A 14,975-nucleotide genomic window follows, 5' to 3' on the forward strand; every position below is an offset into this window, starting at 1 on the left:
ATTTTTTCATTTGCAAAGTATTTGAAAAGGCTGGGGCTTGTCATATTAGGGGACAAAGCTAGTTTGAGTTGATGTTGCATGTACTAAACCCACTCTCCTTTTACCATTTTTCTCCACCTTTATCTTCTGTAATCCAGGAAGGAGTGGAGGATACCATATCTCCTGTATGAGCCCAACTCAGGACATGTATTCCCTCCTTTTCTCTCAGGATTAGAAGCTGGTGGTTCTGGTGCTGTCATCCAACAGAATGTGCAGGCATCAGATAGGTGACTGCTGATGTTATACAAAGTCATTTTCACTGAAGGCCGCTAGGCCGCTATATGATAGCAATTCTCCCTTTGTTTAGCATAATGCAAGACAGGTACAGTAGCCTCATACGGCCAGCACCTGTTACTGACATCTTATCTCAACATAGTCCATGTCAGTCGTACTGGCATGGCTGTCCTTAAGATGTGAGCAAAGTAGGGGGCATAATCATCAGACATTGTCTTCTCTGTTCTTTATGGCTCTTCATTACTTATTCTGGTGATTATATACATCAGTATGGTGGGGCTATTCATCCTGTTCTTGGGTTGGCCTTCATAGAGAGAAACTACCTTTTTGGAAAGATATTGGCTCTAGGGTAAACCAAGGTGCTTCAGCAATGTTTAATAGTTCTTTGATGTGCATTGGCAGTACAGTCTGTTGTTTTTTCCCTCAAGACTGCTCTCTCCTATGCAGGACGGCTTTTAACTTTAGTATGGCTTGGAAGACGCATTACAGATCCCCTCACATTATCCAGGATACCAATTTGTAAGGATTCGTTTGAGATTACCACTCAGTATAGCATGAAGGAGATACCCTGTGTCTGTTTGGATGTATTAACATTGTTGAACAGTATTGACTCCATAACCCTATGTAACTGTGTAGCTTTTTTTTCATAAAGCCCTTATGTCATTGTAGTGTAGATTACTGGAGTCTGAATAATTAATCAGCAGTTTTCTGAATTAGATGAATCTTTACAGCTTTACTGTTAATACGTGTTTATTATTACATTTTGCCAGGAGCATGTTTTTACCTATACTATCTCCATTTGTACATGGACTTTTGTAAGATAATTGGCATACTTATGTCCTGGGTATGAAAATGTGTGTACAAAGTTGCCATTACATGCACATACATATTTCTGGCCATCTGACCAACTACCATTATTGCTTATGTGTACAGGTAAAGAAAAGTTGCTTGCAAGTCCCATGTAACTAAAATTAACCTTTTCAGTGCCTATACAACACTCATTCTTACTTACAGCCATTCTATTCATATGTAGAGCCTCTGTGTATGTATTGTTTGTATGTGTATTTATATGTATGCATGCAATTTATGTATGTGTGTACATATTTTCATATACCTATATATAAATGCATGTTTATATGTGTAGGTATATGGAGTAGCTTATTACTTATCAATTGATAACGTACTACACCCAGTAAATGCCAAAATAGTAAGTTTTCAAAAATAAGAAAGTTGACCCTGGTTGTAACGGGGGCTGTACTTTCCACTCAACTTTTATGACAGCTGAAGTAAAAAGGAAAACCACCCCCCACTGTTTTGATAGTTACCAGGTGCGATGAGTTTGCAGTGCGACTCCTTGGGTTTTCAGCTGTATTACAAGCAGGTTTAATGGGTGTGTGAATAATATGCATATTCATTTATTTAAATGTGTTAACTAGGATAGAGCACATGATTATTCACAAGTGATCAGTTTTAGTGTCCGCCCAGAAATAAAGGACTTTATTCACATGAAATTATGCAAAAATTAATGCATTGGAGACCTACAACAATGGAAACAAATTAATAAACAGATGTGTATATTACACACAATAAATCAGGTGCTCTACAACATGAACAACACAATGCGATTCAACTTGTCGACAATAGCCTCTCTGGTGGATAAAGTCTTGACTGTGGCCCAGCCTACCCTGGTTCAGTTAGCTAGCTGCTCAGGCAAATGGGTGGCAGGGGAATGGGTGTTATCACTCACTTAGGTGGGCTATCTAATGGAAGTTTGTCAATGCTCCCTGGTGGAATTCAAGCTGTCTTCTAGGCTGTCCAATTTTAATTTCTGTAAAAGTGAAATGATTTTGATTATTTACTTGAAGTGGAAATATGAAGCTGTATAGGGAGGGGAAGGGTGTGTGGGATAAGTAGGTTTCTGGTTGGAAGGACATGGTTGAGGGAGGTCACTGAATTCTCTGAGAAAGTCATCAGAGATAAACTGAGAGGATGTGTTTTGTGAAGATGGTGACTGAGTGTGGTTAATAAGTCAGTTGGCAACTTTGCAGAAATGTTTAGGGAATTATTTCAGGGAATTTCATTAAGTGGACTTTGTAGCATCTTAGTGCTTGTTCAGCAAGATTTCTTGTGTTTTAAGTATTGGGTTTGAATTTACAATGCCATACTTCATTTCTGAAATGTAAAAGGGTTTGAAATTCATATGGTAACCATTGTTTTTCTGTTGGGTTTGTGGGCTACTGATGGTGATGAAGTAAGTATTTTTTTATATTAAGAAGTGTTTAGGTAAGTAATTCTGAGGTGTAGTTGGGGTCAACTTTGCCCCGAATAGGTTACCATCCCAGGTTGGAGAAAGTTTATGTTGGAAGGAGCTTTAGACCCGATGGTGAGTAATTTAAGGTCAAGTTGATGGCAGGGTTGATTTACAGTAGGACGGTAATGGAGCAATGGTCACTAAAGGAAGGGATTGTGTACCATGATAGATATTAGTATAGGTTTATTACTAATTGGTAGCTCAAGCTAAGAGTGTCATGGTGATTTAAAATTGGGTTGGGTGGGTTGATGCACTAGTTGAATGAGGCTGAAGTGTGTAAGTTGGTGGGTATATTGTAACTAGGGCTAAGTATATTAAGGGTTAAGTGTTGTAGAATGAGGAGGTCACTGTTAGACTCAATTGTGTCACAAAGTACCATTTTAGATTTGACTAGGGTGGCAGATGGAAGGAGGTATGCCACTGGGAAATGGGGTGTTTGCTGTGGGTAGTTGGGCTAGGAACAAGTTGGATGGTAGTCTGATATTGAGTTAGCTTGACTAATGAGTTGTATGTCCAAGTGATCTTTAAAAGGAAGCATAGTCCTGCCTGACATCAGGGTAGAGGTCTTATCCTAGAAAGAAGTGTAGTATAGCCCCTTTGATCCAAGATTCAGTTATAGATGTGTGGTCAGAGTTGTTTTGAGAGATGAAAGCACCAATTTGGTTTTAATTTTTAGGCTTTTGCATTTGTAAAGAGGTGGGGGGAGGGTTGGAACACTGTTACTTTCAGTGTTTGTGCAGAAAAGTTGTCATATACTGTTGTATGTATTTGTACAGATACTCAGCAACTTCTAGGGAATGATATTAAACATTATGCTGTATGAATAGAACAGAGCAGTAGTTTGTTCGGCTTGGGTGAAAGTTGAGGAAGTGGACAAGGTGTGCGATGTGGCAGTGTAGATGAAGTAGAAGGAATACATATTTGGGTATTATGTGAGCATAGTCATTTGAAAGTGCAGAACTTTATGGGTAAATCTTGGGGTTTGGCTGTTGGGGCAAAGGGGACTAGTAATATGAGGAACGTGAGGAAGAGGAGTGTTCTTGCATCATGATGTGTGCAAAAAATTAGGAGCGACTAGGTGAAAGATTAGAAGTACCTTACCTCAAATCCTAGATTACCTAGCAGAGCTGCTCCACAAGGGCCTATCCTTCTCATCCATTAAGATTCATGCCTCAGTCATCTCAGCTCATTATAATACTGAGCCACCTCTCTTCTCACCCTGTGGTCAAACAGTTCCTGAGAGGAGCTAACAATTTAAGACCCCCGAGAAGAGCTCACACCCCTTGCCTGGGACCTTAACTTTGTACTAGAGAAGCTCACGCTCCCCCCTTTTGAGCCTGCTGCTACAGCAGAGTTAAAATTCCTCTCTTGGAAAACGGCCTTACTTCTAGCCATCACCTCAGCAAGAAGAGTGTCTGAGTTACAGGCACTAATGGCTGTGGAACTCTTCATTGTTTTCCATACTGACAGGGTTTCCTTCAGGACTAGCCCATCATTTATGTCCAAGGTGATATCCAGTGTGGCTCTAAACCAATCCATCCATTTGCCAATCTTTTTCCCTAATCCTCAGAATAAAGGGGAAAGGATTCTGCACTCCTTGGATGTGCAGAGACAGCTCAGGTTCTACCTTGACAGGACTAAGCCTTTCAGGAAATCTGACCAGCTGCTAGTTAGCTTTGCTACAGGGGCAGAGGGCAAGGCCATTTCAAAGCAAACCATTTCCAAATGGATAACACACTGCATCCATTTCTGCTACAAACACCATGGAAAACCTACCCCACAGGGGATCAGAACTCATTCCACTAGGGCTACCTCAACCTCTACAGTATTTCTTGGAGGAGTCTCTACCAGGGACATCCTGGAAACTGCAACCTGGAGTTCTGTACACACCTTCACCAAGCATTACCACTTACCTGTCTTTTCTAAATTCAGAGCTGGATTTGCCACAGCAGTCTTACAAGGCTTGCTAGCCAGCCCTAATACTTCTTGACTGCCTCCACCCTTCCTCAGCTTTGGGAATCAACCCAGGTGTGATGACTGCAACATTGAAACACTAAGAACATAGTACAGTTGTGTACACTTACCATAAATGTACATGTTCGAGTGTATTCACTGTTGCAGTCCTGGTTACCCTCCCTCCAGCCCCCTGACTTTTCTATGCTTTCTACATTTCCTCGTTTTGGCCATATCTTTTGGCTATGGTATTTACTTTTTACTGGAGGTGTTCCACACCATGTAATTGCTTCCTATTTTGGGGGCTTTTGACATCTGGGGCAAGAAAAACTGATGTAATGGTGTCGGCTACATATTTTATACCTCTGACGACCTGATGTCATGGAAGAAGCGACAGTATCCGACACAGAAATCCCAAGACTCTGGTATTCGGGCTGACTGAGGGCTACTTGCAGGCAGATGACCCAAGTGTGATGACTGAACAGTGAATACACTTGGAACATCTACATTTATGGTAAATGTACACAACTGTACTTTTTGATTCACCCCTACTTGCTACACTGAAGTTGCCTCTCAAGATGGGACTAGCTAAACTGTCTCTGAGATTTATAACTTCAGCAACTATGTTACGTAACCAAAACAAATCATATCCCCTGATATAAAAATTCAGTCAGTTTAACCTCACCATCAATAACCTCACCATCAAAAACAGAATCTTCACTAGTCAAATGTCTCAACCTTATAAGTTGTCCCTTGACAAGGTTAAGGTTGAGTCGTTTGACTAGTGAAGATTCTGTTTTTGATGGTGAGGTTAACAAACTGACTGAATTTTTTATAGCCAGGGGATACGATTTGTTTTGGTTACATAACACTGTTGCTGAAGTTATAAGTCTTGAGACAGTTTAGCTAGTCCCATCTTGAGAGGCAGTTTCAGTGTAGCAAGTAGGGTGAATCAAAATAACAAGGTGTTTGAGCTGGCCTTCCCATTGCCCATTTCAGATGGAATGGACATTATTAGACGTGTTGTTAAGGAAAATTGGAAGGTGTTGCTTGGACATTCTGAACTGGTGAAAGTCCTGGGTAACGGACCTTTGTTCACTTATAAAAAGTTATGTAACATAAGAAGTATATTTGAAAGTACTTCTAAGACATCACGCAATGAGGTCAAAGACCCTGTTGGGACCTTTGCTTGTGGTCATTGCAGGCAATGTAGATACATAGCCAATTCAGGTTCTGTTGAGTTGAAACATTTCAAAAAACTTATTTGGGCAAAGGACGACAGATTTACATGTGATTCTGTGGGTATTGTTTATATCACAATATGTAATTCTTGTACCAGTTTTTATGTTGGCAAGACCATCAGGTCACTAAGTAGAAGGATTTATGAGCATGTGTTGGCAGTGAGAAACAAAGACAGGAATAATGCACTAGCACAACATGTTTTATTATGTAACAATTTTAAGAAATTTACATTCTTTGTCTTAAAGTAGTTTGTGGTCCTTTGGTGGGTAATTTTAAAGCCTTATTAGAATGTAGGGAAACTAAATGACAGATAGCTTTAAGAGCAGACTACCCTTCAGGACTAAATGAAACAAATGAAAATGAACATCAAGTGTTTTCTTCAGTTACAAAGGATTTGATGTAGTGAGCCAAGCTGTTCAGAAAATGGGCTTTTTTGACAAAACACTGGGTAGTAGTTTGTTATTATTGACTATTTATATATATATATATATATATTTTCATGTTTTTATACATATGCAAAAATTTTGTAGTGCATTTTTAAATTTTCATGACATCACAATGGCTATTTAAATTTTTTTTGCACATGACAAGTATTTAAAGGGTGGTTTCAAGTTTTTGTATTTATTCTGATGAAGTTTGTGGTGTTTTATTAAATGAACAAAAGCTTACAGGTTTTGTGGTCCGGTCCCTTCCTGGTCTTTGCTTTGCTGCTTTTTTACACACACACACACACACACACACATATATATATATATATATATATATATATATATATATATATATGTGTGTGTGTATGTATATATGTGTGTGTGTGTGTGTGTGTATATATATATATATATATATATATATATATATATATATATATATATATAAAAAGTGTACACACACTTGTTAAAATGCCAGATTTGTGTGACAAGATCACAATAAATAATTTCAAAACTTTTCCCACCTTTAATGTGACCTATAACCTGTACAATTCAGTTGAAAAACAAATCTGTTAGGGGAAAGAATATAAAAAATAAAAAACGCACAATATGCTGGTTGCATAAGTGTGTACACCCTTAAACTAATACCTTGTTGAAGCACCTTTTGATTTAATTATTGTATGCAGTCTTCTTGGGTAGGAGTCTATCAGCATGGCACATCTTGACTTGGCAGTATTTGCCCACTCTTCCTTGCAAAAGCGCTCCAAATCTGTCAGATTGAGAGGGCATCTCTTGTGCACATCCCTCTTCAGGTCACCCCACAGATTTTCTATTGGCTTTAGGTCTGTGCTCTGGTTAGGCCATTCCAAAACTTTAATTTTCTTTGGTGAAGCCATTCTTTTGTTGATCTGGGTGTATGCTTGGGGACATCGTCATGTTGAAAGGTGAAATTCCTCTTCATCTTCAGCTTTCTAGCAAATGCCTGAATGTTTTGAGCCAAAAGTGACTGGTATTTGGAACTGTTCGTAATTCCATCCACCTTGACTAAAGCAGCAGTTCCAGCTGAAGAAAAGGAATCCCAAAGCATGATACTGCCACCACCATGCTTTACAGTGGGGATGGTGTTCTTTTGGTTATGTGAAGTGTTGTTTTTGCGCCAAACGTACCTTTTGGAATTTTGGCCAAAAAGTTCAACCTTGGTCTCATGAGAACATAACACATTTTTTCCACATGCTTTTGGGAGACTCGATGTGTTGTTTTGCAAATTTTAGCCGAGCCTGGATGTTTTTCTGTGCAAGAAAAGGCTTCCAACATGCAACCCTACCCCATAGTCCAGACATATGGGGAATACGGGAGATTGTTGTTACATGTAGTACACGACCGGTACTTGTCAGAAATTCCTACAGCTCTTTCAGTGTTGCTGTAGGTCTCTTGGCAGCCACCCTGACCAGTTTTTTGTCTTGTCTTTTCATCAACTTTGGAGGGACTTCTAGTTCTTTGCAACTTCACTGTTTTCCCATATTTTCCCCACTTTTTGATGATTGTCTTCACTGTGTTCCATGGTATATCCAATGCTGTGGAAATTTTTTTGTACCCTTCTCCTGACTGATACCTTTCAACAATGAGATCCCTTTGATGCATTTTAAGCTCTGTGAACCATGGCTTTTTCTGTATCAGGCAACTAAGTAAATGTCAGGAAAATCCTACTAGGACAGCTGAACTTTATTTGGGGTTAATCAGGGTCTCTTTAATTGATGGTAGATGTGTACCCAAGAAGACTGAATATTGTAATTTAAATCAAAAGGTGCTTCAACAAAGTATTAGTTTAAGGGTGTGCACCCACAACAAAGTATTAGTTTAAGGGTCTGCACACTTATGCAACCAGCGTATTGTACGTTTTTTATTTTTTATATTTTTTTCCCCTAACAGATTTGTTTCTTTTTCAATTGAATTGTGCAGGTTATAGGTCACATTAAAGGTGGGAAAAGTTTTGAAAAGATTTATTGTGGTCTCATTCTTTTTATGTCACAAAAACCTGGCATTTTAACAGGGGTATGTACACTATACACACACACTCATACGTACACCCACCCACATACACATATGTTACATTTCTAAGGGAGCACTTATTGCTAATGAATAAATCTGTTTAGTTGATACATTTGGTTAACTAAAGATGTGGTCAACAGGTGTATAAGATCACACAGACCCTGGGGTTGGAGAATGTAATTTCTTAGAGTTGGTATATATAATTACCAGAGGGTGTTGGGGAGGAGGGTCTTGACTTCTGCCTAAAACTGCTATTTTACAATTTTTTTTTTTTTTTTTTTTTTTAGTTTGCATGCTGTTAAGGTATTCCTTGCACATGCATATAGTGACTTGTCAACATTTGGGTATTTCTTTTTAAGTCTGCATATAAATGTGTTTATAATATCTGTCTCTTTGTAGTAAATGAGAATAGAGTGAGATGAGAGCAAGCAGAACTGGACTGCAGATTAAAGAGTACCTTCCATTCCAGGAATTGATAACAGAATACAGGTAAAAAGAAAGGGGGAAGTGACCAACTCTGGTAGAGTTTTTAGTTGAGTTTAGAACAGAAGCTACTGTTAAAAAGGAATAATTTAGTAGGGCATATAAAATGTTGCATGTTAAGAATCCAGTCTCTAGAGATCAGAAAGGTAATGTACAAAGGAAGGGTAGGAGGATATCTGTGGGGCTCCCAAGTTTTCTGTGAAGTCCCAAGGCTTAGGATGTTTTCATGGAATTTGCATAGGTATTTTTGTACCCCAAGCAGCCTTCAGAGAATTTTGCTGAGGTAGATGGCACATGCTGGAGGTGTGATAAAAAAGTAGGAGATGCTTTTTGGGACTCTAACAAATTGGCTGATTTTTACAAATTTAACATTTTAAACATTTCCTACATTATACTTCATCAGAAATGTTTGGGGAACAGATGACTAAGTAAGAAAATTGTTCTTTTGACCTGGGATATAGGATCTGAATTTGCTTGGACGTGGGCTTTACTAAGTTTAATGTTCTTGTTTTCCAATAAAGCAGTTACCAGAAAATGGAACTCCAAATTTAAACCAACTGTAATTGAAGTACTGAATATTGTAAAGGATATAAGTGGAAGTGAAATCTTTAGAAAAGGGAAGGAGCAAAGTGCGAAGAAAGAAAGTGGAATTTATGAATAATACGTGCAGAATAATGTTCAGGAGAAGGAGTGAAATTTTAAGGGAAAGCAAGACTTGAGCAGTGTATGTAATGTTGGAGTGAAATAAAATTGTTTAATGTATATATTTAATGAAAATAAAATTGAAAATGTTATGGTGTTTGTTTTCTGATGCTATATATGTTTGCATGTCACTTTTAAAAATGTTTAATAAAGATGTTAAAAAAGAGTGAAGATAATTTTGTTATAAAGCAAGATTGGATAATTTTACACACTAAGAGAAGGCAAAACTTTCATTGTCTTCCGTAGTGCCCTTTGGTGATAATTTATTGAATATTCTAGGGACAGCTGTTTGTGAAATTGGAGAGAGAATGAATAGTGATTTATTGGGAACACAGTTAGCCGATGAGTAGTTAAGAGCACTTGGGAAAGGGCATGTTGAGAATTTTTTAGGAGATTGAATATTGTATGGTTTATCAGAATTATTTTAGACTCAATATGAAAGCTTGCTTTGTGTAACTGTTTTGGTGTAATGGAATTGTTGGAAGGCACTGCCTACCTGTCACCTCCAAGAAAGCATGCTTATCACTAAAAATGATCAAATTGTGCACAATAACTATAGGAATTGATCAGAAGTGATCAGAAAGATTTGGGAAGAGAGCTGGAATACGCAATTCACAATGAAGCAATGGGAAAACGTATGTGGTTCCCAAATATGTAACTGTAGAAGATTTAGGATTTTTACCTGAAGTATTTACACATGTACTTTTTTACCCCAAGCAGACTCCAAATAAGTTTTCCTCAGGTAGATGGCAAATGCTGAAGGTGTAAAGGGGAAGAAAGAGGTACCAGGGTAGACTTTTAAAAATTCCCTACAGAGTGCTCTGTCATTAATACTGGGCATGCAAATAAGTGTAACTAAGGAAATTTTAGTTTTTGAGCTGGGATACAGGATCTGAATTGCCTAGACATTGTAAGGCCTTGTTTAACTCTGGTAGCTGCCAGAAAAGCAGTTATGAGAAAATGGAAATTAGAGAGAGAAAAAAAACAGAAAGTAGTATCTTTAGAAAAGTGTAGGAGTAATTACATAGAAATGGAAATTTTGGCAACAGTACATGCAGAAAAATGTTTTGGAGGAGGAATGAGGTTTAAAAAGCAGGACTTGAACAATTTGTGCACGGTCGTTGTGATTATATTGTATAGAACAAAATATGTGATGTATAATGTTTGTAAATGTGAACTTGCTAATGTGGTTTGATTTATTTTCATATAAATATAAATTTGTCTATGTCGCAATTGGTGATAAAGGTGTTTAAAAAAAGAAAATGTGCTTATCGGAAGCAAGGGATTATAGTCTATTGGTAAAACGTTTATTAAGTTGATATACAAAGTGCATTGAAAGACAGCAAGCAGGTTGTTTAAAAATAAGGGAAGGATTGGAGTGTATATTTATGTAAAAGTGGATTGGCGTTTTACCTAGATATGCTCTTCACAACTTTTTGCTTGGCAAAGAGGCAAAGATTAAGAAGAGTAGATTCTGAAGGTTCATCTTCACTGCTGGAGGTGTGAAAGAGCAATTTTAGAGATATGGGAGCATATGTTGTGCTCATGTACAAGTCTAATAGGTTTTAAAGATAATTTAGTGAGATTCAGGAGTTTGACCAAAGAAAGCAAAACTGTACTTTACTGTGATATGAAAAACTTGTACTTTTCTAAACTAGAAGCAGTGTTCTTGCTTTTAGTTGTGAAGAAAACTGTCGCACAAAGGTGGACGTCAAAGTGAATATCAACAGTTAGGGATGTGATCTTAATAGTGGATGAATAGGGCGAGTCATTTTGCAGAGAAGTGTTTATGGAAGACATTCACAGCTAGATGGCGATCATGGAATGTAAAAATGCAACTGAAGTTTAAATCCCTCAAGATTTAGGGGAAGTATTAAATATATTTGACTGGATTGGGCTATATGAGGGCAGTTTCATGTAAAGCAGATATCAGCTGGGTGCCTTCATGTTTGAGATGTTTTCTTTTCTATAACTTAGAGCTGATGTGTATCAGTGTAAGCTCAGTCAAGAATGTTAGTTGATTGTTGCTTGGGATATGATTTGCATGAAACTAGTTATTGTCAAAAAATGCTTACGTGTGCCTTGTTTTAGCCTGAATATGGAAAGTGGCATCTGTCACATTCACAGTGAAGTGTTGATAAATTACTATGTTTTACTTTTTATGGTGGTGAGTGAGTATTGAAAGTTTTGTCAGAGTTGCAAGAATCTTTACCATATCAAATGTAGCACCATAACTTTGGCTTTTTTATCTGTATGTTTAATTCATGATTTCTTTGTGCCCCTCTGGTGGTGGACTTCTAGGCAAGAAAATTATTCTACACAGTGACTGTAAAATTGACTTGCCTGCGAGAATACATTTCTGCGTCTCAGTAAATGAGAAACACCAATGTGTTGAAAACAACAAATCTGTTGCTTTACCTAATGTGACAAATTGTACCAGCATTGTGCATACTTAACTGTGGCTTGTGGCCTTTGTCCAAGCACTGAAGATGCAGCATGGTATGGTTTTATTTATTTGGGGGGGGGGTGCAGTGGGAAGATAGTTTGCGTGAGGTGACCATCTATATTCATAATAGTGAATACATGCTAATGACTTTTCAGAGATTGAGGTACTTGTGATGGAGGCTTGGGTGTATGGCCATTGTCACTGTGATGGTGACTGGATATTTTTAAGCAAATGTATGCTGGTGGAATTTAACTTGTTAGGACACGACACTAACTACACTGGATAGACTGATCATCAGCCATGGGTGCTAGAAGAATTACTAGCATAGGATGTGACTAGGCATTCATAACTGTGAATGTGAAGCCAAGAAGTCCAAGTTTGGTGAGGGTAACTATGTAGAGCCTAGCTGATTCTGGGAGATTGTGTATACAGTACTGTAGTTGTATATGGGCTCTTGATTTGGAAGGTCAGTTGCTGTGGTTGGAAAGAATTTCTGATCAGTTGAGCACGTTTTTCTTTGTGGACAGATTTATGACACTGAGGAGTTGACACACACACACACACACACACACACACACACACACACACACACACATTTTCTTTGTAAATGGATCTGAAGAGGCTGTCCTAAGCGATTGGCATTTTTTTTTCTTTTTTGGACACTTTCACTGCACTTTTTTTGAACCTGCCAACTGTACTGGCGTCATTAAGATCAGAGATTAGGCAATCCTTATTTTTATGACCAAGGGACCTTTGTGTAAAAGGCCAGAGAGGTATGTTTTGAATTATTAAAATAATGTTGTTTGTAGTGATGCGGTTTTTTTATGTTTTTGGAGGCTGGTCTTGGCAGTTTGGAAATGTTATTACTGTCAATAGATGGATCATTTAACATTGTGGGAAACGGATACTTTGTTTTATGATTAGAGTGGAGAAACATGGATTTAATTATCAGTCTGCAAAATGTGTACTTTTTTGAAGTTACAGGTGTTTTTCTATTACAGGGTGATTACTTTGTGATTTGATTAAAATAAATGCTGCTTTCCTGTGGTTTAGAGCTTTCAGATCTTTCCAGTTTCAGAACACTTATTGACCTCTTAAGAATGCAGCTTGTGTTAGTGTCACTGAAGTCTAGCATGTTAACTTGGTTTATAATGTGATGCATGTTATTTGGCATACGCTTTGAACTAGATGTGCTTTTAGTGAAATGCAGGGTTTGGAGGACTACTGCTGAAAACTAACAAATTACTTTTCAAGTGAAGGAGTGATTTTCTATAAGTATTCAACATTGCCAAGTTTAATTTGGTGTTAACCAGTTCGTGTAACATTTCATACATTTTTATAATGTTAGCTGGGGGGAACGCCTCCAAAATAGATGTTGCATCAAAAGATTGAAAATTCATGCCTTTCTCTGTCCTGTCTTACAATTTTTTCTAATGTTCCCCTTGTGTTGAAAAGCATTGTTGACCGTTATGCATGACAGCGGAGGGGTGTGGATAGATGACACACTGACAACTGCAATGTTAGAGGGGATAGAAACTTTTCCTGTCTTTGCACATCTGCATGCTCAGGCTTATTTGTTCTCAACTTGGAACATTGACAGTAAAACTGCTGCCTTTTAATGGTAACCATTTTTCTGTCCCCCCCCCCCCTTACAGAAAGCGATATGAAGCACAGATAAAAGACTTGGAAAAGAAGTCTGAGCAGCACCGTGACACATTGACCAAACTGCAGCAGGAGTTCCAGAAAGCCCAGACCAAGACGTCTGCCAAAGCATAACCTTGGATTTGTGTGTGTACCTTGATTGCTGATGGTAAACAAGAATCACCTACTCAAGCACATCTTTTTACATCCAGGAATGAATATTACAGGCGGGAGAGACTCCAGAATTTTGCTTCATACTTTGAGTTACATAATCCAGGATTTTGTGCTACTTCAATATTTAAATTTTCTGTAATTTTTCAGACATCATCTTGAACTGGGGTCATAGTCATGAATTAATTCTGAAACTCCAGAAGGTTTTGTTGAAGTGCATTACTAATTTGTCGTAATGATTTTATGCATTGCCTTTGACAGTGATGCAGGTATAGAGTGTTGGCTGAAGGCATCGACTGCTAACAAAATGGCATCACAGTTCTCTCTTTCTTTGTGTTTGTATTGCTGCAGAGGAGCCTCCTACCTTTAACAGCTGAATTGTAGACAGCAGCCTGCATCGAATACTATTACATTGGATGATTACTTTTTCAGGGGGGTCTTTCTTGCTTAGCATAATTGGATATGATACAGCTGAAGTAATTTATGTATTTCATGGTGAATTTTTTGTTTATTTGAAAACTTAGAAGTAAAAAGCTATAATAAGAGAGTCATATATAATTTTTGCAACATTTTTAATGGTCTTAAAGTAGCGGTTGAGTCTGGGTTCTTGTAGATATGCAAGGTGTTACCTTTGTCTTCCATTCTGGATTCTCAGCTTGGGGGAGAAGCTGTGGAACAGAATGCTACCCTTCTATATTTTGTAGATCAAGATTTCATCTAAATCTGAAGGACTTTGCATTGTTAAACATCTGTGTAGATAGAGGGCATTGGTGGAATTTTGGCAGTGCTTTGCAGAAAATCTTAAGGGAGGAATGTTGTATTAAGTATTTATGGCATTTAATAGTTGACTTAGTGTTACCGCTTAACCAGCTTTTCTTAGCAGTCAAGTCTTCCTTTCCCTGAATGACCAAAGTATCTGTATGATGCTGTCTTCACTTCTTATCAGTGCTTCACAACCATTTTGCATTTTCCATCACAGGCGGTCTCACTGGTCACTTTAGTTGAGAATTACTAGTTGTTTTTTAGACTTCTATTGTACTTGACTAGTAAGAGAAAATAGGTTTTATTAGTTTTTTTTTTTTTTTTTTTAACCAGCCTTCTCAGTTAAGTCAATTAACAAGTTTGCTTGTTGTAGAAATTGCTCCTAAAGGATTCTGTCTGGTTGTGTTTGTATTGTGACTTAACATGCTAAATGATCCATTGTTTGAATGAGAACTAAAAGTATCCGGTGTCTCACAATTTCTGAGTCTTACACCATCATATTAATGTCTAACTTTTG

The 14,975-nt window shown here is 37.8% G+C and overlaps 1 protein-coding gene across 1 annotated transcript in view; it reads left to right on the plus strand.

The window, feature by feature from the left end:
- PFDN6 (prefoldin subunit 6) overlaps positions 1–14,241 on the plus strand; it is a 123,173-nt gene extending 108,932 nt beyond the window's left edge. Inside the window, exon 4 of the mRNA XM_044083534.1 lies at positions 13,540–14,241. Coding sequence (XP_043939469.1) covers positions 13,540–13,660 — 121 coding nt within the window. The 3' untranslated portion in view covers positions 13,661–14,241. The remainder of the gene's footprint in view (positions 1–13,539) is intronic.
- The last annotated feature ends 734 nt before the right edge of the window (positions 14,242–14,975 follow it).

Source organism: Protopterus annectens, chromosome 9.part0 (genome assembly GCF_019279795.1).
Source record: "Protopterus annectens isolate FY-2018-M chromosome 9.part0, PAN1.0, whole genome shotgun sequence".
In the NCBI taxonomy this organism is placed as follows: Eukaryota; Metazoa; Chordata; order Ceratodontiformes; family Protopteridae; genus Protopterus; species Protopterus annectens.